The sequence below is a fragment of the Aythya fuligula genome, chromosome 15 (assembly GCF_009819795.1).
Source record: "Aythya fuligula isolate bAytFul2 chromosome 15, bAytFul2.pri, whole genome shotgun sequence".
Taxonomy (NCBI): domain Eukaryota; kingdom Metazoa; phylum Chordata; class Aves; order Anseriformes; family Anatidae; genus Aythya; species Aythya fuligula.
In genome coordinates, this window is record NC_045573.1 from 9980916 (window position 1) to 10003500 (window position 22585).

Here is a 22585-nt window from a genome sequence, read left to right on the forward strand (position 1 = left end):
CTACAAAGAACTATTTCGCTCTTGCCAATTTTTCTTGTACTCTTCTGTGTAAAATAAATAAATAAATAAAATTGATTTAATAGAATCACAGCATCATAGAATATCCCGAGTTGGAAGGGACCCATAAGGATCATGAAGTCCAACTCCTGGCACCGCACAGGTCTACCCAAAAGTTTAGACCATGTGGCCAAGTGCACACTCCAATCACTTTTAAAATTCAGACAGGCTTGGTAAAGTGACTACTTCACTGGGGAGCCTGTTCCAGTGTGCAACCATGCTCTTGGTGAAGATTTGTTCTTTTACCTCTTTTTTGCAAGCTACCGGTAAACCTAGAACCTTTCACTATATTAATAGAATTTGCTCTTACGTGTTAATGATATTTTAAGAGAAGAATAAAAAAAATATTAAAAAGAAATATTAAAAACTTAGTTTTAAAATTATATGAGCACCATTTTATTTAGCTACATAACCTATTTGAAAGTCTATACGTAAGTAAGCAGATAAGTTTTGTATCTTCGACAACTGTATGAAGACATAGATTGTTCCTATGAGTTGCTGTGCACTTTGTGATCCATTTGTTAATGTGAACGCTGACCACTTTTTAAATTTCTTTATAAACTTATTTTTCAGTCTCCCTACTTATTCAGATAACAGTAAATAATTATGGTGTTAAGCTGTCTGTTCTGCGAGGAAAAAATAGTGTGGTATTTACAGTTAACCATGGTTATTTCTTATCTTAGCCCCTGTATTTTAGCAGTTACAGGTTACTGTTTTCAAGGCTGTTATTGAGCTTTTCAGGGAGAGGCAGTACCCTTTATTATACCTAATCACATACTTGGGAAAACATGGACAAAGTTCTTCAGGTTAAACACACGCTGTGGTTTATATGGCATCTTTAGTGGCAATTATCAATTACGCAGCCATCTATTGCTCAAATCCTCCTTCTGTACATGTATCACAGCACCTACCCTGCAGTTGTAATGGCACAGTAGTTTCTAGGTCTGTGGTGCAAACTGGCTTAGCTTAAAACATGTTGTTGAGGTGCTTGCATTTGGATCACTTCTCTAACATGACAGTCCTGCACGTAGAGTAGATGGAAATGTATGACTGTGAAGAGCAGCAGCATTGTGCAATTTCTACCAGATTTCTTTGTTGTAAAGTCCTCAGACACAGCTGACATCAAGGTACATCTGAAGTATGGCAACAGCTGGTGAATGTTACCTAACTGTGGTAATCCATCATGGTTTAAAGGAAAAAGGAAAATGTGTAGCTTAGGAGGAGAGTTGCGAGCAAGGGGATAAATGACAGCAATTTAATAACTGTGGAACATTGAAACCACAGATTGATATGAATTTAAGCATCCCTCTCCTAGGAGGAAATACTGGGGTCCAAAAATTGAGCCTGGGTGGGGGACAGAGAGGAATGGGACACACTGAAGTGTTTCTTTGAATGATGACTTAAATGTTTGTGACTGAATTATTCTTAAGGTTGGACCTGGAAGAAACTTTTTTTTTTTTTTTTTTTTTTAATTTTGATCCAATGATGATGATACAATTCCTGCCAGGTTATTATGACTTTATGTATTATTGTGTAGTGTGTGATTTCTAATTTGTGTGATGTAAATTTATTTTTCTCAAGTAATTTCTTTTAATCCTAGCAGAGTGGGACAAACTAGTGGTAAAATTCAATGCTACACGCAAGTAGTATGGAAAACTGCTACAGTCTCAGAAGTGCTACCACACTATTGAACAGGAAATGCTTTTGAGTATGTGCATGTGTGCATTGCCTATTATCTGCTAGCAGCTGTTTTGAATTCTACTATTTTTCATTTGTAGAAAAAGTTAATTATTCATATTCACTAAGATACATGCTGTTTTTTTAAGAACTTGGCTTTATTTCTCTTGGGGGAGGGGGAGAGGGTGATAGTTCATTTTTGATAAAGGTCATTTTCTCATGGAAAATATAGACCCTGGCTTCTACTGGGAGGAAAGTGAAACCACTTCCCATTTCCTCTCGGGTTTCTTGGGAAATATGTTGTTTTGCAACCGTAATTGAATAAAAGTTTTTTTGTTGTTGTTTTTAGTGATGGATGGGGAAAATTACCAATACTCGACAGAAATCCATTGATTCAAATGTGGTTCTTGCAGAATTTTTAATGAATTTACTTCAAGTTGCATTTAAAAAAAAAAGAATCTGAGTTCTATTAAAAGACTCATAAAAAAGAAATTAATGTTGTTTTGATGCAAGTTCTTAAAAGGCAATTTCTATACTCTAAGAGCTTGTGCTTCTAAGGGTGATTATATTATTCATATGCTTAGTGAAACATACCTAGAGTGTTTTAAGTTAACTGCTCACTCCTTTGCTGTGGAACATTAAAGTGCAATTTACCTCTGTAATTTCTCTGGAGACGGTTCTTAAATCTGGTCATGCTGGACTCTATAGATGCAGTGCTGTTGGAGAGCAGGAGCAGATTTAGATTTTCTTTTGACAACATGTCTTTGGAAATCTGGTAGCGTGAAGTCTTCTAAATACTTTGTGCATTAAGCTCACTTCTTTGAGATAAGGATATGGGCTCCTTAAGAGTGCTTTTTGGTATGACCAGGACCAAATCTGAATGATCCTGTGACCAAGGGAAACTTAGCCAGTTTGTACGTTAATTTTCTGCATTAAACATTGTCACAGAGAGAAACAATTGTGAAGATGAATGAAGTCCCAGTAGGGAAAATTATTGATTAGACTTCAGTGTGGAATGAATAAAGGAAGATGTGATGACATAATATGTAAGTGAAATGGTATAACCTTGTTATTACCTTAAGTAATATAAATTGTGGTTTAAAGAGCCAGTTGTGCAAGAAGTTACTAGATTTGAAGGACTCGCTCTAATATAGAAATAAATTCCAGAAGAATACTTGATGTTCTGGCATAATTCTTAGTAAATTTTTATTACTTGATCAGTGATGTCATCTCATTGCTTGTCAACTTGAAGCTATGTTTCACTGTTTCTTTATCATGTGAAGGACACAAATTGTCTGGAACAAGGCTGAAGTATTTACTTTACTGAAGTAAAAGGCAAGCAGTAAATTAAAGAAATTGAATTAAACTGCTTTATCTTGGGGAAATTTCCTGGGCAAGAGGGAGAAGGCAGAATAGTAATTCAAGGAAAGGCAAGCCTGAAGCAGAGTGAATTGCCTCCAGAAGGAAAACGATGAACTTTTAAGAGATTTGGCAAAAACCCAAGTCCCCATGCTATTGCTGAAGTAGCAGATTGAGGCTCATCTTATTCAGCTCTGTTCCTAATAATGTTACCCCATTGCCTCTATATTCTCCCAGCTTTGGATGGCTGTAAGAGATGTTTCAAGAGTTGCTGTAACCTGAAAAATAGAATGTTTAACTGTGTTGTTACGGTAGTGTGCTATGTCCGCAACTGGGGTCAGCCAGTCACTGATTATGTTTTCATCTAACCTGTCTTGTTATGTGTAGCTTTTCTTGTTCTGCTGTAAGACTGCTTTTCTGGCACTGCACCTACGATCACGGCCCACATCAGTATTCCCTTTTGTTAGAGAACATAGGGAGACTGCACATGGAAACTTCTAACAACAGGATTTTCTGAATGGAATCTTTCTTTTCCCCTCAAACTAGTTCTACAGACACCTTTGGGCTCAAATTTCATTGCTATAAGGCTACAGGCACCATTATCAGTTCCAGACAATTCCCTTGCCAGGTGTATTAGGTATTGATGGGTCATCTATCAAAACTGAAACTTTCATTCAGCCTCATAGTCTAGATTCTGGAAAGAGTAGCTCAAAACCTTGTTGAACACAGATGTCTTTCCTTGTTCCAGATAGTTTCCTCATCACCCTTTTTTGAAGATAACAGATAACTGCTACAATATAGATCTTTGCTATTCTGGATCCCTTGTCCTTTTGGAGTTCTGCACCCTGTTGGTTTATGCTTGTGTGTAAGAAAAATTCAAGAACTCGGTATTGTCTTTAACCTTGATTTGAGTTTTATTGTTTTTTTTCAGATCTCTTTGCAAGAAATCAACTTAAACGTAGTTTGCTGTGCAAATTGTACTTTTCTTGCACATCATTCGTCCAGCCCTGTTTGCTTTCATATACATACTACCTCAGTTGGTGCTTCTTTAACCATTTTGATCAAAAATGGAGAGCACAGACACAGCAAGACTATGTATGAATTAGCCATGCTTGAGGCCACCGTGTTTTACTTATGCACAAGGATGTGCGTCACAGCAAAACTGTTTTATTTGTGCTCCTTTGACCCCTCACAGATTTGCCTGGGATGAGTGGACCTCTAACTCTGTGTAAGAGTACAGAATGTTACTCATGAATTATTGACAAAGTTGAATTTAGTTTGTGTATTTTACATTATTCCCAATTCAAAATATTCTGATTAATTTGTACCTGTCAAGCGCTTTGCTCATCAAAAATTAAACTGAGAACAAGTTAATAGGTGTTTCATTAGAATCAGTTACCATGGGATCTCCTCTGATTGGGTAAAATCAGATATAGATCTAAAGTTGTAATGTTTTTGTGTTGAATTTATAATAACAAAACCAATGTTTCAAGGCATGAGTGAAAATTGTTTTGTGTATGTTACTAATGGTCTGTTTAAAATGATGTAGTAGCAGCACTGTGTGCTACTTGGAGAATGCTGTGAAATAAATATAAGTTGGTATGCATGTAAGAAATTATAACTGTTCTAAATTGAAAAAATACACTATATCTCTGGGCTATGTTTTTCAGGTGGCTGAAATGCATGGGGAACTGATTGAGTTTAATGAGAGGCTGCACCGTGCTCTGATGGCTAAAGAAGCTCTTGTGTCCCAGATGAGACAAGAACTAATTGATTTGAGAGGGCCGGTAAGTGTTTGTTTATTACATTGAGAAATACTATTCTCAAAACCATTACTCGTGTTGAAATAAAATCTGCACTACCTTATAAGAAATAACAGCTAATAAACCATCTGTCAAGAATACCTTACTTGGTATTTTTGCTATTGTTTCATTCACTTTAGCAGTATTTAATTTATATAGTAGTATTGAATGTATTCAGACAATAAAAATGTCTGCAGTGCTCAGATGCTTTTAAGTTTGTTTGTTTTTGCTGAGCTTTTTACTTTGGAAGGTTGAAATAATAAAAAATAATTGGTAGGTTTCTAAATGAGAAGTTACCCGTATCCATATATCTACAGAGGTCAGCATCACTGTTCTAGAAACACTTTATAATGTGCCTAGAGGCACTGAAATTTTCAGTGTTATTCTCAGTCAGTTTTAAAAGGGCCATGAAGACTTATTTCTGTTGTTCTAATTCTTTTGGTTATTATACCTGTGTTCTTTCTCTGCCTTTAGTTTTATCCCTATTTTTGCAGCCTGAGCTAAATACTAAATAGTAGTTTGTGTTCATGAGCTGGTTATTTGAGAAAATTTTTTTAAAAAAACAAACACAACAACATAACAAAACAACAATCTCCTCCCCTCACCCCCAAGTCCCTAGAAATCAAAGTTTTTGTTTTCTACCAGATACTGCTTCCCTTTGGCTTTTTGTGTTAAAAGATTTGGTTGAAACGTGGAGATGTGCAAAAGTAAAGGAAGTTCCTGATAGTTGTCTGTCTTAGCAGGAAGGTGTACTTTGATGGGTTTTGTTCATATGGTTGCACAGTATTGCACCTTAGTTTTTTGTTCATACTGGAGGCATTCATGCTTATTTTATCATAACATTTGTGTCAAGTGGCTGATAAGAATTCCATGTGCATAAGTGAAGCAGGATTTCACCTGTAATTTTCAGCCTTTTAGATGCAAACAATGTCGTCATTGTGTCAAGAAATGACAAATGATAAATCACAAGTGTATTATGACTATACTTTCTTACTCAGATTTTAGACTGTATGTCCCTGTTCAGAGATTATGTTTTTACTTATGTATCCACATATCCTATTAATAGATACAAACTGTGTATAATAACTTTGTTCCTGTATAAATTCCTGCTTTATTTTACTTACGAATGTTGTGCAGTCCCTTCATCTTGAAATAGTAAAACTAGATAGTGTTCAGGAAAGAGCAACAGGGATAATCAAAAGCGGAGTGGTGTTCTGTATGTGGCTGGTTGGGCAGCCTTTCCTCAACTTGAAAAAGAATCTGCTTTGGGAAGAGTATGGTAGAGAACTGCAAAATGGTGTGTGAAAAATGGAGATCAGCTCTGTGTGACATCTCCCAGTTAAAAGCAGGTTCAAAACAAGCAGGAAGTCATTTTCAATGGCAGTCTTCTACAGCAGCAAAGCTGTGGAGCTCTTTACCAAATACTAGACAAATACTTAGAAAAATCCATTAGGAGTTACCAAATATGCTAAGCTATGTCTTGGTCAAGAAGTCCCCTGACCTGAGAATTGCTGGAGATGTAGAGAGTTTTGGCAAAAGTTTTGTATATGCTTGCTCGCATGAAGTGTTCTTGAGAGGTGGGCATCCACTTGCTTGGTCCACTCTTAAAAACATTTGTAGTAAATAAATTATACTACCTAAATTGATCTGTAGGATCAGCTGGTGCCAAAGGCAGGAATCCCTTGGAATTTTTGCAGCCATGGTATAAGCCACTACTCTCTTTTCCGATTAAGTATTTCTTTTAAAAAGTTATTAGGTGCAGTCAGCTTATAGTGTAGTGATATAAATATATCAGCAAGCATGTTTCAGGTAATTAATCAGATATTGTTACAAATTTTATTGTATGAGATGAGAATCTAGCCTAATCATTGAAATACTGTTGTAGTAGGTACTGTACTCCTGAAATATGTGTCTATTTATGAAACCTGAAACGTAAGTAGCTTTAACAAATCATCAGGTTTTATGATTCTGACAACTGTATTTAATTACTGCAGAAGCAATACTGGATTAGTGAAATGCTAGTCTTCATTAGTTGCTGCGATCCAAAATGGAACTGTGGGAACTGTGCATTGAATACAGGCTTTTGAAAAACTTTTTGCATTATCCAAAGAATTTAATATATGTAATTGCATATTATTAAGCATAACTGTGCTGGTAGTCTATCTGTTACTTAAACTTTAATTAGAACTTTAAAAGTTGGTCAAGTGTGCAACTGTCAGAAATTCAGTGGGATATGAATATTTGATCTCCCCTTGACTTGTTTGAAACGATCAGCCAAATTCTTAACATTTTATTATTAAAATAGTATATAATTTACAGATTCTCATAAAAATAGCTTCCATAATTCTTCACTGACTTCTTTCATTTTAATGCTAATAATCAATTTTAATGGCTCTAATTTATATATGAAATATCCACAATGATCTTTCCAAATTTTTAGTTATGGGGTTTCAGAACTTCTGTAGAAGTTGAAAACATGGAGTGTAATATTAATGCAAAAAGTATGTGCTTGCAGGGAATGAGGAAATACATTAATGCAATATGTCTCCGTCACTGTACTTTGTGTTACAATGAACAACACATCAATTACAATCTCAGCATAAGTAACAATCTGCTTCAAAGTAGATGTGCAAGCACTGGAACTTATTAATGTCATTCTTTCTTATTTCCAAAGTCCACACTCTGTTTTTGAGGTCTTCATGCAAAACTCTTACTGAAGTTAATGAAAAGTACTGCATATGTCTGGGGGTATGACTTCCATTTCAGATATAGGCAAAGATAGGGTACAGGTTATAGGCAAGACAGAAAAATGTCTGCTCTGTATAAAAGCCCTGGAATGCCAACCAGTGTGCTGCTGCACAAGGATGGACTGGTGTGGGAGCACGTAACAGCTGATGCTAGGACTTGAGAGAGGGGAGTTACTGGCTCTTGCCAGCATAATGACTACCCTATTCCACCAGAAGGAGGGCAGCAGACCTGTTTAGGACTTGTGCTTCCATACGTATACTCTGGAGCTGTCTCAACTCTGCACAGCTTTTCTTCTTTTCTCTTCTCCAGTAGGAATGACTCAGTTTTTGCCGAGCCATATCTCTTGAAACTTGGGACAGCAAAATTCAGTTTTGCCTTGAGTATTGGTGGGAGTTGAGCTGGTCTGTCAAAACCTTTGGGAAGGGGATTTTCCTTAGTCCCCTTTGAATTTTGATATGGCTTTACAGTAAGCAATAATGTATATTTATGTTTCTTAGGCAGATATTCTGAAAAACAGGCAACATATATTACGGAGATGTATTGAACTGATAATTAACTAATGTAGATACCTTATCTAGAAGTTGACAACTTTCAGCTGTTCTTCAGCAAAACACGCTAATTTTTCGTAGTTGCGGTTTGTGCTTCAGTGTAGTTAATGGCGAGAATATAGCCTTTTATGTTTAACTGGCTTTAAAGTAAAGGCTAAGAAAAAAAAAAAAAGCTTTTATTGATTTATTTCCAAATGTTCTTTCTATCTTGTTTTCTTACAACTGTTACTTCTTGGAATTCTGTAGGTGTTAGCTCATCATTACGTTTTTTTATGAAGTTTCATAGCAATTTGATGTTTTATGATAACACGGCTAACATAAAATGATCATGTGTCTTCTTAGTAGAATGTGCAGTATAAGACAAAATGTTCACTAGGTTTTATGTGCTTCAGCTTTTCCCATAAATTCTTTATACACACAAGGTACTTTGTTTTAGCATGCTTTGTTTATAAAGCTCTAATATTGATGCTCTGGGATTTCTATACCTTTCAAAATTACATCCTTTTACAATGTTTACAAAGTAAGATTTGTTTCTTCACAAAACTGTAGCAAATTCTAACAAGAAAACCTTGCAAGGGTGATACATTTATATTACTGTTACACAATTGTTTAATTTTTTAATAGTTTCTTAATAATAGTTTTTTTGGCTTTTTATAACTTGAATTTTAAATTTTATTTTTCTTATCATATGCTTTCCATTAAGAAAGCATAATAACTAGTGTGCGGGAATTGTTTCTGTTCTGTAAATATAGGTCCCTGGAGATTTGAGTCAAACATCTGAAGATCAGAGCTTGTCAGACTTCGAAATGTAAGGTTTCTAATATGCATATTTCTGCTTTCATGTTGTATTTATGGGAAAGAAGAAAAAGCAAGTAGAGTGAATAATTTCATTTTCCTATATTATTTCCAATAAATAAATTCTCAGATATGGTGCTCCATTGTTAAAAAGCATGGAGAGCTACATGGTCCATGTTGTATAGTTTTTAATAATGTATGCAAGGCATTCAGATTCATGGACATTTTCTTGAAGTGCTCTTCCAGTGTCCTAGAACCTAGTATTCTAGCACAGCACCAAACAGTTACTGTTTTCTGTTGCTTTGGTTTTGGTAGATTCTAGATGATACTAATAACATGATGGTCCTCATTTTTCTCATCTCAATGCATACAAATAGTACTATTAAAAAAAAATAAAGTAGGTCACCACAGATCACTTTAGAGTGGTGTGATTTAAGGCTTTGCTTTTATTAGTCTGACTAAGGAATCTAGCTTTTTGAGGATGATGGGGTGAAAATATAGCTGGTGTTTTTCTATTGCAGAAATTTGGAAGTAAATCACAAAGAGAGAGGGTGGAAATTGCTTCTCCATAACTGTTCAGTGCTCTTCTGTTATTTGATGAACTCTTTTTTTGTTGTTGTTGTTGAGTTTTGTGGACCTCAATGTTGAACTTGTTGAAATGAATAGTTTTTGTTTTATGTATGTAATCAAATGTTGTCAAATTTACACAAGTAAAAAAAAAGCTGATTTGCTTAATCTTTTCCCCAGTTACATTAATTTTAGGGAACGCTTTTACATATAGTAAGTATAACAGGCTCAGGCAGAACTACAAATTTTCTGGTATTCCATTTGAAATGTTAAGTTGCTTCGCTGATGACCATGATCACTACCTAAATACCTGGAAGTAGCTACTTTGCAATTTTAATACGTAAACATGATTATCTATTTTAAGTTTATCTCTCATCTCCTCAGATCAAATCGTGCTCTTATTAATGTTTGGATTCCCTCTGTCTTTCTGCGTGGAAAAGCTGCTAATGCATTCCATGTTTATCAGGTAAGTAACACGTTCTAACAGAAATTCAATAAACACTTTCTGACTGGAATGGAACATTTTAATATTTTAAGGATCTCAGTATAATTTTATTAGAGATCAGATAAAGGACATCAGCAGTAACTTCATACATGTTCCTACATAGGATGACAGTGATCCTCAAAATAGCGTTATTTTGATTGTTGGCTCTTAATAGTATAAATGCATGTTAATAAAATGGCTGCATTGACCAGAGCACAACAATTCAGTGCTGACTAGTAATACCTTCTTCAATATGCATGTTGTAAATACTCTATTTCAGTTCTGCAATATCAATGACCAGAAATGTTACTTGACAGACAGACAGATATGGATTACTTAGTAGCTCAAAAATATTTTGAATGGTGCAGAAAGCCTTACCTGTGTGTCACTGGGTATGTTCATAGTGGGTTTTGCTTCTGCTGGGTCTAAATTTAGAGTTTGCACTCTAGCCTGCCTTGTAGCTGAAGCATTGAAATCCCATACTGTTTTTCGATTCATGGATTTTCAGCTTTAGACCAATTATAGCCATTCTATAGGCAAAATGGCAGGGCTAGCCTTAAACAGCTCTTTGATGTGCTTTATCAATCTACTTGTATTTCTCTTTGTGGATTATTCTCTTAATTATTATGATAAATTTTTAAACTTTTTTTATAATTTTTTTTATAATTATTAGTATAATTATTATGATGCATGAAAATATTTACTCTTTCCCGTGTTTCAGCAATGTGTACTTAGCTTTAAACAAGATTTCTGGGGATTTTTAACATTCCTCTCACTTTGAACAATGATTTTTATAGAATTCTGAATTATTTATGGACTGTTAGTACAGGAAACCACCTTTTTGGCCAGTAAAGTATAATGAAAAATAAGTCTTCAGCTAATGCAAAGAAAAGCTGGCAATAGTGAAGTTGTTCTGAGTTAGTAATTTATTCAAAAGTGTTGAACAATCAGTTAGTCAGATTTAGGTGTATGAGTGCGTCTGGAAGGCTAACATGTTGACAAGTGTGATTATTTTTGATAATTCCCTATTGCATTTCTGTCTCTCACTTGTTCTTCCATTGTACTGTAACTGCCTACATGTTCCCAAACCCAGATACCAGTCTGGCAAAACAGAAATCCTTAGATATACCAGTATCCCACCACATCTCTGTTACTATAATGCTACTGCAGTTCTGTGATGACTGAAGGAGCTCTCATTTCTCCTGTTTGTTTCTCATTGTGTTGGGTCTGTCTGAGCTGGAGTCACCTTTTCCCTGCAGCAGCCCGCACAGTGCTGTACTCTGCACTCGTAGCTGGAATAGCACTGATATCACTCCAGTGTTGTGTCTATTGCTGCACAGTGCTGGCACAGCATCAGGACTCCTTCAAAGCCCCCAAGAGCCTGCAGGCTGGGGGTGGGCAAGTGATGGGGAGGGGACATTGCTGGGGCAGCTGACCTAAACCAATCAAAGGGATATTCCATAACACCTGATGTCACACTCAGCAATAAAAGGGGGGGCTCTAGTGGGGGAGGGGGCTGTTCCTCCTGAACAACCACTACGCGTTTCAGGCCCTGCTTCCCAGGACGTGGCCGAACACCGCTCGCTGATGGGAAGTAGAGAATAATTTTTTCTCTCTCTGTGCTTCCGCACGGACTGATTGCTTCTTTTGTCTCTGTTTTTTCCTCCCATTCCCTTTCCCTTTAATTAAACCTTTCTTATCTCAAACCTCGAGTTCTCTGTGTTGTATTTTCTCCCCCTTCCTCTTTGAGGAGACGGGGAGTGAGAGAGCAGTTGTGGTGGATCTCGGCTGCCCACCTGAGTAAAACCACCACACTCATGTTGCCCTGTTTATCAACCTGCTGACATATTGGAAGGTTCTCAATGTCTATATTTACTTTTTCAAGGAAATTAAGTTGAAGTAAATCCTTCTTCATTAGCATACTGTTGCTAACGGGGCAGAACAAAGTAATGAGCAAACCTTGGAAATCATTTGGTTTACTGATGAAAGCATTCTGCCAGCTATTATCTTAAAACATGCACTTCTATTAAGGCTTTCACTTTTACAGTCTCAGTGTGAATGGCTGGGTAGCATTATGTGCTATGTGGTAGTGCAGACACTCAATTTGCGAATGTTTGTGTAAGATACTAAAAATTTGAGAGAAGTTGTGATTATCACTGCCTGGGAAGGTGGAGAACTTGGGTGAATTAGTACATGACATTTATTGTGATTACTTTGACAGAACAATTGTTAAAGGCTTGCTTTGTAGGGCAGAACCAAATATCGAGGCTGTGCCAATGCCTTTGTCTCAAAAAAACAAAACCCCCCAGAAGAACCCTATGCAGCAACTCCAAGTTGGGTACCTTCATCAGCTGAAACATCTTGCATCACCAGTGCTGTTGTGATAGTGTTGCACGTGATCTTGAAGTCAATTGCATTTATAGCTTGGTTGTGTAAACCTGGATCTGAGATTTTTCCAAATGACTCATCATTTAGAAAATCTTAGTTTATATTTTTCACAATATAGATAACTAAATGTCATTTGATATTCTACTTCATTAAAATATAAGGTCTTTTGCTTAGGTCTTCAAAGAATTCTGTTTACTTTTAATTTAATGGTAACTTGCTGTCAAACTTTGTTACTCAAGAGTTCAGAGTTTTGGACAAAATTTGACTCTACTTGACTATAAAAAAAGGCACCAAGAAAACTGAGAAAGCATGTGGAATTCATGTGTATTATAGACGTTTGGCATGTTTTCTTAATAGGAAGAAATAAACCTAGCTTCCTGGTTTATAGCATGTTCGGAGCTTTATCCAAAACCTGCGTGAGTGAGTGGAGGGTGAGACACTGCTCTCAGTTGGCTTTGGATAAGGGCCTAACTACAGTGACTTGAACTAAATTTCATTCTTTATTGTGCTTCTGCACCTTATCATTTCCATCATTAGCGTGGCATTTTAGAAAATAAGTTGTGCTGTTAACAGAGTGGGTTTTAATAGACTTCATTAATTACTCAGCATTGATGGAAAACAAAGAACTTCTGATTAAAGGGTGGGCCTTTTAACAAGAGGACGAAATGAAGCAAAATATCATTGGAAGATTCTAAAAAGATTTGAAATTTTAGATTGTCAGAAGACAGCTTTGAGAATTTACTCATTTCTGCAATATATTGTTATGCATATATGACATGTTGGACATCACTAGTATGCAAAATTTGTTTATGGGTATATTTATTAGAAAAATGCTCAAGTTACTTTTCTGAATGTTCTATTCATTATCTATTCACACTAGGAAGTTACTGGAGATAGAATCACAGAATCACAGAATTATTTAGGTTGGAAGAGACCTCAAGATTGAGTCCAACCTCTGACCTAACACTAACAAGTCCACCACTAAACCATATCGCTAAGCTAAGATCGCTAAGATATGTGATATGGAAAGATAGAAATTTCTTATTTATTATAGACATAGAACATCCATGGTCAGAGTTGTTTGTCTTTAATTACAGAACAGCACAGAATGTCACAGAATTCCTCTGGTGAGCAGTTGTGTATTTGCTCAACTTTGTCTTTTGAAATTTTAAAAAGAAAAGTGAGCAAAAGCTACCTGTAGAAGTGACCTAAAACTTCTGTCGTTTCTATTAAACTTTGATCTTAGTACTTGTTAAGATCTTTCCTTATGGGAGAATACATCAATGGCATTCCTACTAGTTTTTGATCTCTTGTAGTATGACTGATAAGAGTATCTGTCTAGCAAATAACTGTTTTCTGCCACCGTGCACCTGAAAAAAAAAAAAAAAAGGAATCTGTCCAAAAATAAACCTATGCTCTCTATATAGCACATTATATCACTATGATTAAACACTTGGAGTTGAAGTGATTGCCACATCTCTGATCAGATACGTAGTCATGTGCTTACTGAATATATATTCTGCGTTTTATAGCTATCAGGAAAGCATTAATTTATAAAACTTCAGAATAGCCTCAATAACAGCACTGTGCATTTATCTTGTTAAATCTCTGCCAAAACATGTGCTCCTGATTACAGGGAATTCGATTCAATGTTGAAATTGTGGAAGAGGATATTTACTAGGCTACCAGTATGTAATGAACAGACAAGGACTAGGAGTGACAATTAGGATAAATGACTGAGCTCATTTCTGAGAGTCCTCTTATTCATAATAAACATTATATTTGATGTTTTATCATTTATTTCTCCACAGCAGAAAATAAAGTGTTTGTAACTCTTTGTATCAGCTGTGTGAGGATTCTGCTTGTAGTATATCAATGTAAAGGAAATTGAGAATTCTTGGTGGAAGTATTGCAGCATTTTAATATGCTGCAATCATTTAATATGCTGAGATCATTTCCAATATATTTTGAAATTTGTATTTCTCTGAATGCTTTGGTAACCATAACTTGGACATAAAAATGGGCTGTTAATTGTGCTGGCAAGTTCTGAGGAAAAAGTTATGAAATAAATGGAGAAAGCAGAAATGTGCCAATTGGTACAGGCAAAATTTCAAACTTGTTTTGGGTAAGCATAATTTTCAGATATGCTAGATACTTACAACTGTACTTGAATTAGAAATATGCTTCGCCTGCCTGAAAATTAGATTGTATGCATAACAGTCTTGAGGTAAGATGTTGCTGCCAAGTGAAGATGTCACAAAAAGGCATGGACCTTGACCACTGCTTTTCCATATCCAGTTCATGTAAATATATTTGAAACAATTAATGTTTTCTTCCTTTTTTTTTTTTTTTTTTTTAAAGTTATTAAAAAGCTAGAGAGACTGTCTTTTTCCCTTTTCTTCTGTTGTGGGTTGTCTTGTCTACCTCTTTTGGTTAGAAATTGCAGATATACAGCATTTGTTCAGTTGATGGAGAGCAAAAGACAGTGTACAGAGATTTGCTACGTCAGTTTTATTACTGACGCACTTGAGAACTGTCATGCATCTTCTGTCCCTTTTTATTCATAAACAGATATTTTCAGCAGAAAATAAGCAATGACATACTTATTATGTGGCTTGGAAATGGCCAAAAAAAAAAAAAGGTGGATATGTTTGCAGAGTGTGTCAAATAATGTTGAAAACTATGAACCCATAAGTATAGTATCTGTCATCCTTTATCCTGGAGTTATAAGTGATTCTTCTTGGAAATATTAAGAATTAGGAAAAATAAACCTGCGTAGCTGTGCCTCTTCAGAATCAATGCCAGTTTTCCATTTGTGCTCCTTGAAACAGGAAGAGAAATGAATAGCATGTTAACTTTAATTTATATCTCGGGGGGCCAGACCTGAGCATTACTAAAAAGATATGAATAGACTCTGATCCCAGCAGGAGTTTTGTTATGGTGTTTTTTGCTATGGTCTTCCTTTTCTTCTGTTTTTTTTTTTTTTTTGGTTTGTTTTTACAGCAGATTTTAATGCTTTAAATAGTTTCAACCATCAAATAGTTTTTTCTTTTTTAAATTTCTGTTAAGGATTAAGGATTCTGGACTAGCTCAGAAATCAAGTTGTGCACTCTTAAAGCAAGCAGCATTTTATAGAGAATCCTATTAGACGTGGAAACTTTAAGCAGACCTCTATGTTTGCAGAGTTACCCCACACTCCTGTAGTAGTAATTAACTGACAGCATTTACCTATTATGAATCTTATGAATTTAAAAGCAAGGTCTAGAAACACAGCCACATTTTATTCTCAGTTTGAATGACTTGAGTTCAAGAGGGATAGTTGTGATTGATAGAATAATCATCACTCACATCTTAGCACCATCTAGCACTTTCTTTGAAATTACCAAAAGCCACAGACTTATGTCATTCAACTATGGATGGTAAAACAATTAGTGTATACATTTTAGTAAAAAAGCTGGTTAGAATTGGCCGTGCGCTTCTATGTCTTTATTAAGTTTGCTTCAAAAATATTTTTTCTTGTTTTCTGAAATATCACTATTTAACAAAAATAGACCAACATTGAGATGGCTACAATAAATAAATGGTGACAACAAGAATACAAAAAAAAATATTGCCATTTATAATTTTTGCCAAAATTAAATGGGCATTTAAAGCTTTCTTTCCTCTAGCACTGCAAGTAGTCATCTGAAGAAGGAGATCCCTACTGAGAAGAGGTAGCTATGTGTTGTGAAGTTCAATTTTGTCATTCCCTAGGATAACATAAGGAAACTTACCTGCTAAATTGAGAGAGAGAAGATCTATGTTTATAGATGTGCTACTATGAAATGCTAGGGAAGATATTGGTCCATTTGATATTCACTGATACTGGGTAAAGGAGGGTATGGAAGCATCAGAGGGGTGCAGGTCCAGTATTTTGCTACGTGAATGAAAATGGGGGGGGGGAAAAAAGGTTTGAGTCAGGATTCGGGGATGTTATGATTTTGGGTTATCAAGAAGAGGCCAGTTGCTAGAGTCAGTAGAGCAAATACTCAAGCAGTTAAAAAAAGGTTTCAGAACATAAAACAGTAACATAAAAATGCATATTTTTTTAGACTTCTGTTCACCACGGAGGTCTTATGGGGTATTCCCATTCTGGATTATTCCTTGTGGAGAATTAGCAGATTGTCTATTTTAAATCGAAGTATCAGTAGAAGATCTTGAATGAGTGGATGAATAAATCTACCCTTACAATTCATCATGAAATAGCTGAAAACTGGTTGTGATAAATGGCTTTTAGCCTGGTTACCAGAAAATTTTAAAAAGGGATTAGGGAAGTCTTAAAAGAGCAAACTGTTAGAAATCATTAGGAAGGTGATAGAAAAGCAGAAAACACTATTATGCCATGTATAAAGCTCTGGTTTATCTGTGTGTAGTTCTAGTCCTCTCTTCTCTAAAAAATAGAACTGGAAAGAATATAGGCATGGATAGAAAATGATAGATTTAAAAAAAAAAAAAAAAAAAAAAAGTAAAAATTTAAAGCTTTTTCAATTGAGCATCGTATGAGGAATTCTTAGCCTGCAAGAAAAACAGCTAAGAGGGAGAATACAGTAGCAATCTTTCAAATCCTGAAAGGCATGGAGAGATTTTTAAACTGTTTCAATATGCAGATTAAAGCATCTATTGAAACCACTAGCATGCAGTTTCAAAATAAGTGTGACAGTGGCTTTCTCCACAACAGAATTGGAATTTGAGTCTTCTTGCCTTAAAGCTTGCATATTCACTAAGTTCACATGGGTCTAGAGAATTATTGGGCAAATTAAATTGAAGAAAATCAATCCAAACACAAAAGATGTTGCTTGTTTATCAAGAAATCCCTGGATAGTAATATCTTGGAAGATGGGCAACTTTTCTGGATATATATCACTATTTTGTGTACATTTCTAAGTGTACTGGATAAAATACATTCCAAAATTCACCAAAGAATATTCTGAACTGTAAGTGTTGAAATCGGTATGCCTTGCAGTAACTGTACATTGGAAGAAACTTGAAGGTCATGGTGTAGGATTAACCCAACATGAATTGCTCTTGTAATGCTATGGTAAGAAGGTCTAATGTAGTCCTAAAATGGAAATAACAACTATGATTAGGAAACCTTTCCTTCCACAAGTGTTTATCTTCTATGCATTGCAAGTTTATTCTAATGTATTCAGAAACACAGCCTTTCTCTTTATACTTGCTCTGTTTTGTTTTGCTTCAGGTTTGTATCTTGAATATTGTCTTGCAGTGTATTACTGCTGACATAGTTGTATATCTTGTACCTGGGCAGTGAGGTGAATTTGATGATCCGTTGATGTTGTTATGAATCAATAAATCATAGGGATTATTTAGGCATTATTAGATGAAATTCTTTCTGTCAGGAGCTCAGATTGGATTGTTATAACAATATCTTCTAATAAGAGCATTAGAAAAATTATGTTTATCTACTTTGACTCCAGAATAAGCTTCAGAGGTTTATTCTCTTATGAAGTTTGTGACAGCTATTACTAAGTGGCAAACTAATCAGTTATGAACATTTAAGGACCTGGCCACATATGAAGAAATGAATATTCCGTAAAAAGTAAAAGCTAAGAAAACCTAGTCCTTTAAACAGACAAATCTAAATATTAGGCTTCTTGCTAAAATTTGGGGTCATGCAAACATGCTTCCCTTACAAACATCCTGTATTCTATTTTTTTTTTTTTTTTTTTTGATCACTGCTGTTCATGATCTGTGCAGTCTGATGCCACTCTTATTTGTGAGCAAGGTGTTGGTCAGTCATCCTACTGTTAGAAAATAATATGTCTACTATATTCACGGGCATGAAGACAGAATCCAGATTAGAATTTAAGAAAAAAAATATTTGCATTTACACTTTACCTCTAGGTGGTGATAGTTAGTTGCAATTTTGTTTAGCGAGTGTAAAGCAAGATGGCAATTGCAATAGTATTTCTTTGTCGTATTTCTCAGCTGTAGAATATTGTGCTATTTGCTGCATACATATGGATTGCACTTTCCTGAGAAGTGTACAGCAAATGCCATAATGCCATTAGTCATGTCTTTTGTTGTTATAATTACCAATGACTGACACTTAAGATAATGAAACAGATTTTGTGATTCTTAAAGAGATACCAATATTTATACCAGGACTTGCAGTCCTCCTTGTCTGCAGGGTAATATACATTTCAGGTTACACAAAACAAAGTTAAAGATAAACATGCTAATCAGACAAGGCTGCTATTATTTGAATATCAATAGGAGCCCTCCATAGATTATCATCAATAAATGTTCTTTTATTCTAACTTAATTCTTCTGCATCTTGAAAATTTTACTGTTTAATATTGACTGACTCATATTTTTTCCTCATAATATTTCTTCTATTACTTCGAGTGATCTTCTATTTGTCTTGTCCACTTCCTCTCAGAAGGAATAGCAATATACCTTCAAATAGAAGAGGATTCACAGTATCTGAGTGCTTCTGCATAATCAGAGAGAGTAGTTTTCACAGAAACGCTGCATAAAAGAGGAGAAGAACAGTGTCTGAAGCTAGGAGCTTTTGTGGGGAGCAAATTCCCTGGGTGAGAGAGCCAGAAATTTCATAGTGTTAGCAAAGTGCTTCTTTAAAGTCAGAAGTCTTAACAATAGAAGACAATGGATTGACAGCTTATAAACAAAAGAAAACAAACAAACCAAAACAAACAAACAAAAACCCTTAAAGTATGCAAAGAATTGGAAAAAAAAAGTTAAGTTCAGAGTTTGATTTTCATTTCCCTGATACGTGAGGAATTGGATTACTTTAGCAGCTGTGGCAGTAAGCAGGCAAAAAGGAGAAAGAGTGCAGTCTTCTAATCATATTCTATCTCAGAACAGCTCAGGGCAAAGAGAGAAGAAAATGGCTTAGAATGATTGGGAAAATTTGAGAGAAAGATATGGTTCATGGCATTCTGAAAGAGAGTGGTTTCCTAAGCCAAAAAGGTGAGTGCACTACATTTTCCATAATGGGACCTGAGGATATGTCAGAGAAGCATGACAGTAGTTAGAGAAAGCTTTAAACAGCTGGGATGGAGGGAGTGCACAATGACAAGACAGAACATCTTGGAGAGAGAAGAAAAATGGTTTTATTTATAGCAGGTTTTAATATATATTTTAAAGGAAACCATAATACAACTCAATGTACAAATGTTTCTATAACGAAACTTTCCCCAGGGAAGTGGTGGAGTCACCATCCCTGGAAGTCTTCAAAAGACGTTTAGATGTAGAGCTTAGGGATATGGTTTAGTGGAGGGCTGTTAGCGTTAGGTTGGAGGTTGGACTCGATGACCTTGAGGTCTCTTCCAACCTAGGAAATTCTGTGATTCTGTGATTCTGTGATTCTAATCTGGATGCAAAAAATATTAGGAAAATAAAAGTAGAATTTCTGTTTTCAAATTATTTTGTACCTAACAGAGAAACAAAAACATAGTTTGTTGTTTATATATCCAGAATAAGTAGCACATATCTTATTTACATGCTGATTGGTAAGATACCTTCTTTCCCTTGGTCAGAGCACCCAAAATCTTTTACTTGGAGACCAGCCTATCAATTCTGTCATTTCCCTGTATTCCATTCTGCAGAAACTTCTTTCACTGCAGTGGTTACCATGCTTTGCAATGACTATATGGGTGCCTCCCTTTGGAATAGTGCTAATTATTTTGGGGCATTACAAGTAATATTTCACTGTCAGAAAGAGCTAATTATGTTGTTATTTGAGTGAAATCTACTCTGACTTGAAGAGTTAAAGATAAAAATATTGATTCCATCCAGCAAAAGCATCGGTAGGCTTCTTTTGTTCTTTATTGCCCAGTCACTTTAGTGCTGATTTGATGAATAGTAATTGAACCGTGACTACAGAAACACACAGAGCATAATTCTGCATGTATATAAGTGAGTGGAAAATACTAAAAAATTTAACACTTTTCTGTCTAGTATGACAACATTGGCCGTTTTTAAAGTTAATTCTTTGTGCATTCTCTCATATACTTGACATTCCTATTGCTCATATTTATGAACTAAATACCAAAAAGTTGGTTTTAACATAGCAAATAAAATACATTATGGTATCTGTAGTCTCTATGCAAGAAAGTAGGTAGTCTTGTTGAGCTACAAGCTTATTCACTTTAATTGCTATTATGTCTCTGGTAACTGTGCACTAGAACCACAAAATGCTGCTCATATCACAGCTGAGAAGTTTCATTGTTCTGTTAGTTTTTCACTACTGCAGAAATTCTGAAATTGGATCACTTTTGGAAACTTTACCATAAATGCAGTCCTGCAGCTGTGTCAAAATATAACTTGCATTTGTACTCATTTCTTCCACTTCTATGTTAACTTCAGAGAAGTTAGCTTGAATTTATATTCCAAACAGAATCCCATTGTCCTTAAGTAAAGTTAAGAAATGTAACTGATTCTTTTTTTTTTTTTTTTTGCTATATTCTTCCTGTTTGAACTTATACCTTTTGTTCTTTCTGTATGTTTTAAGCAGAGAAATAATTTTTATAAAAGCATCCTAACTAGGTTGAGATACATGCATCCTCTCAGAAAAGCACTATGAAGTACGAAGAAAATGTAGTTCCAGTCCTTTGAAAAACATTTCTCTAAATTGTAAATTTTGATCAATTTTTTTAAATTTACTACTCCTGAATAATTATGATGTACATTAAAGTTGAGTGATTAATTTTAAGAATTTATTAACATCATAAAACAGTTTTTGAGAAACAGAACAAGTAGTAGTTACAGAAACTCACGTCCTGCTAAAGTGAATGAATTTCCTTCTTTCCACAGAAAAATTACTTTGTAATTTTTCTCAGGTTACTGTAGCAATACTCTGCAAAAGAATACCCAGGTTATATCATGTCTATAACTTTCTAAGCCAGTAAATAATTTCTTTATGTGTTAGTGAGAGTTTTGCTTTATGATTCAGAGCAACAAAATTGTTGCTTTTAAGTTTCTTATCTTTTTTTTTTTTTTTTTTTGTCTTAAATAAATTTAACAGACATTCTTAAATAGTTTTTGTTGTTGTTAGTTTTTTGGTTTGTTTTTAGCTTTTGCCTTATACACAATGGGAAGCTACAGTGGAGATGGTAAAAGTGGTAAGCTGGGGTAGGTGGCTGAAGAGAACATCAAATGCAGAAGAGCTCATCTGCATTTGATCTCTTACTACCAGCAGCCTTCCATCTTTAATTCTGAACTGGACTTTTAGAAGTTCCTGACTTGTTCTTGATGTTTTCTCTCCACAGTTTTCACAGAAGAGAATCTATTTTTAGGGAAATTTTCCTGACTGTTAATATTTATGAAAGTTATGAGGATCACAGTGGAATTAAAGTATTTGAGAAGATAATTTTAGTATTTTAGAAGAGAATTTTAGGAAAAGTGTTAATTTTTTGAAGTTTGGAGCTGGCACAAAATTATTTTTGTTTTATGATTTTATTGTATAATAGATAATTTCCTAAATCAATGATTTAAAAGGCAAAAGATTAAAGGAGATGCCAGTTTTGATGCCAGTTTTGTCTATAAGAAGGGGAAAAGCTGAGATGCTTGCAGTTTGAGCTTCTCCTTGCATTTTCTTTTCCTTGTATTTTTTTTTCTCCTCAAAAAAAGTGATAGAAATGGTATATGGAAAAAAAAGGTAATTGGAGTAATCTGTCGTATATATTTTGTAATTGTTTCAAGCTTTCTTGATCTTATTGTGGGAAGGGGGATGGAAAACTAAGCACATATCTTCCTCCCTGTACAATCTCTTCTCCCATCTCTCAAAATGTTCAAGTTGCCAGTCTTAGAAGACACACAAAATCCATTTAATGATGGTTGTTCAATCATTGGTTTATCCTGCTGAGTGCTAGCAATATGTTTCTTAAGATATACATGTTCTGTTAGCATTTGTAGGTTTGATTATTAATCTTTTTATCCTTTTTATCTTAATCTTTTCTATCTAAACAGATTGTCCTGTTTCTGAAGCAAATATTCTCCTCTTCCGTCCTCTTCCAGAAACATTTTATCAGTTCTTTACTAAGAATGGAAGTCTAGGATGCAAAAAAAAAAAAAAAAAAAAAAAAAAAAAAGTGGGGGCAAAGCATCTCTAGTAGTTGATGTCTACTTTCTTCTGTTCT

General features: G+C 35.0%; 1 protein-coding gene across 1 annotated transcript in view; it reads left to right on the plus strand.

The window, feature by feature from the left end:
* Nucleotides 1-22585, plus strand: part of SNX29 (sorting nexin 29) — a 130450-nt gene that overhangs the window by 55998 nt on the left and 51867 nt on the right. Inside the window, exons 16-18 of the mRNA XM_032197430.1 lie at nucleotides 4764-4880; nucleotides 8944-8999; nucleotides 9938-10019. Coding sequence (XP_032053321.1) covers nucleotides 4764-4880; nucleotides 8944-8999; nucleotides 9938-10019 — 255 coding nt within the window. The remainder of the gene's footprint in view (nucleotides 1-4763; nucleotides 4881-8943; nucleotides 9000-9937; nucleotides 10020-22585) is intronic.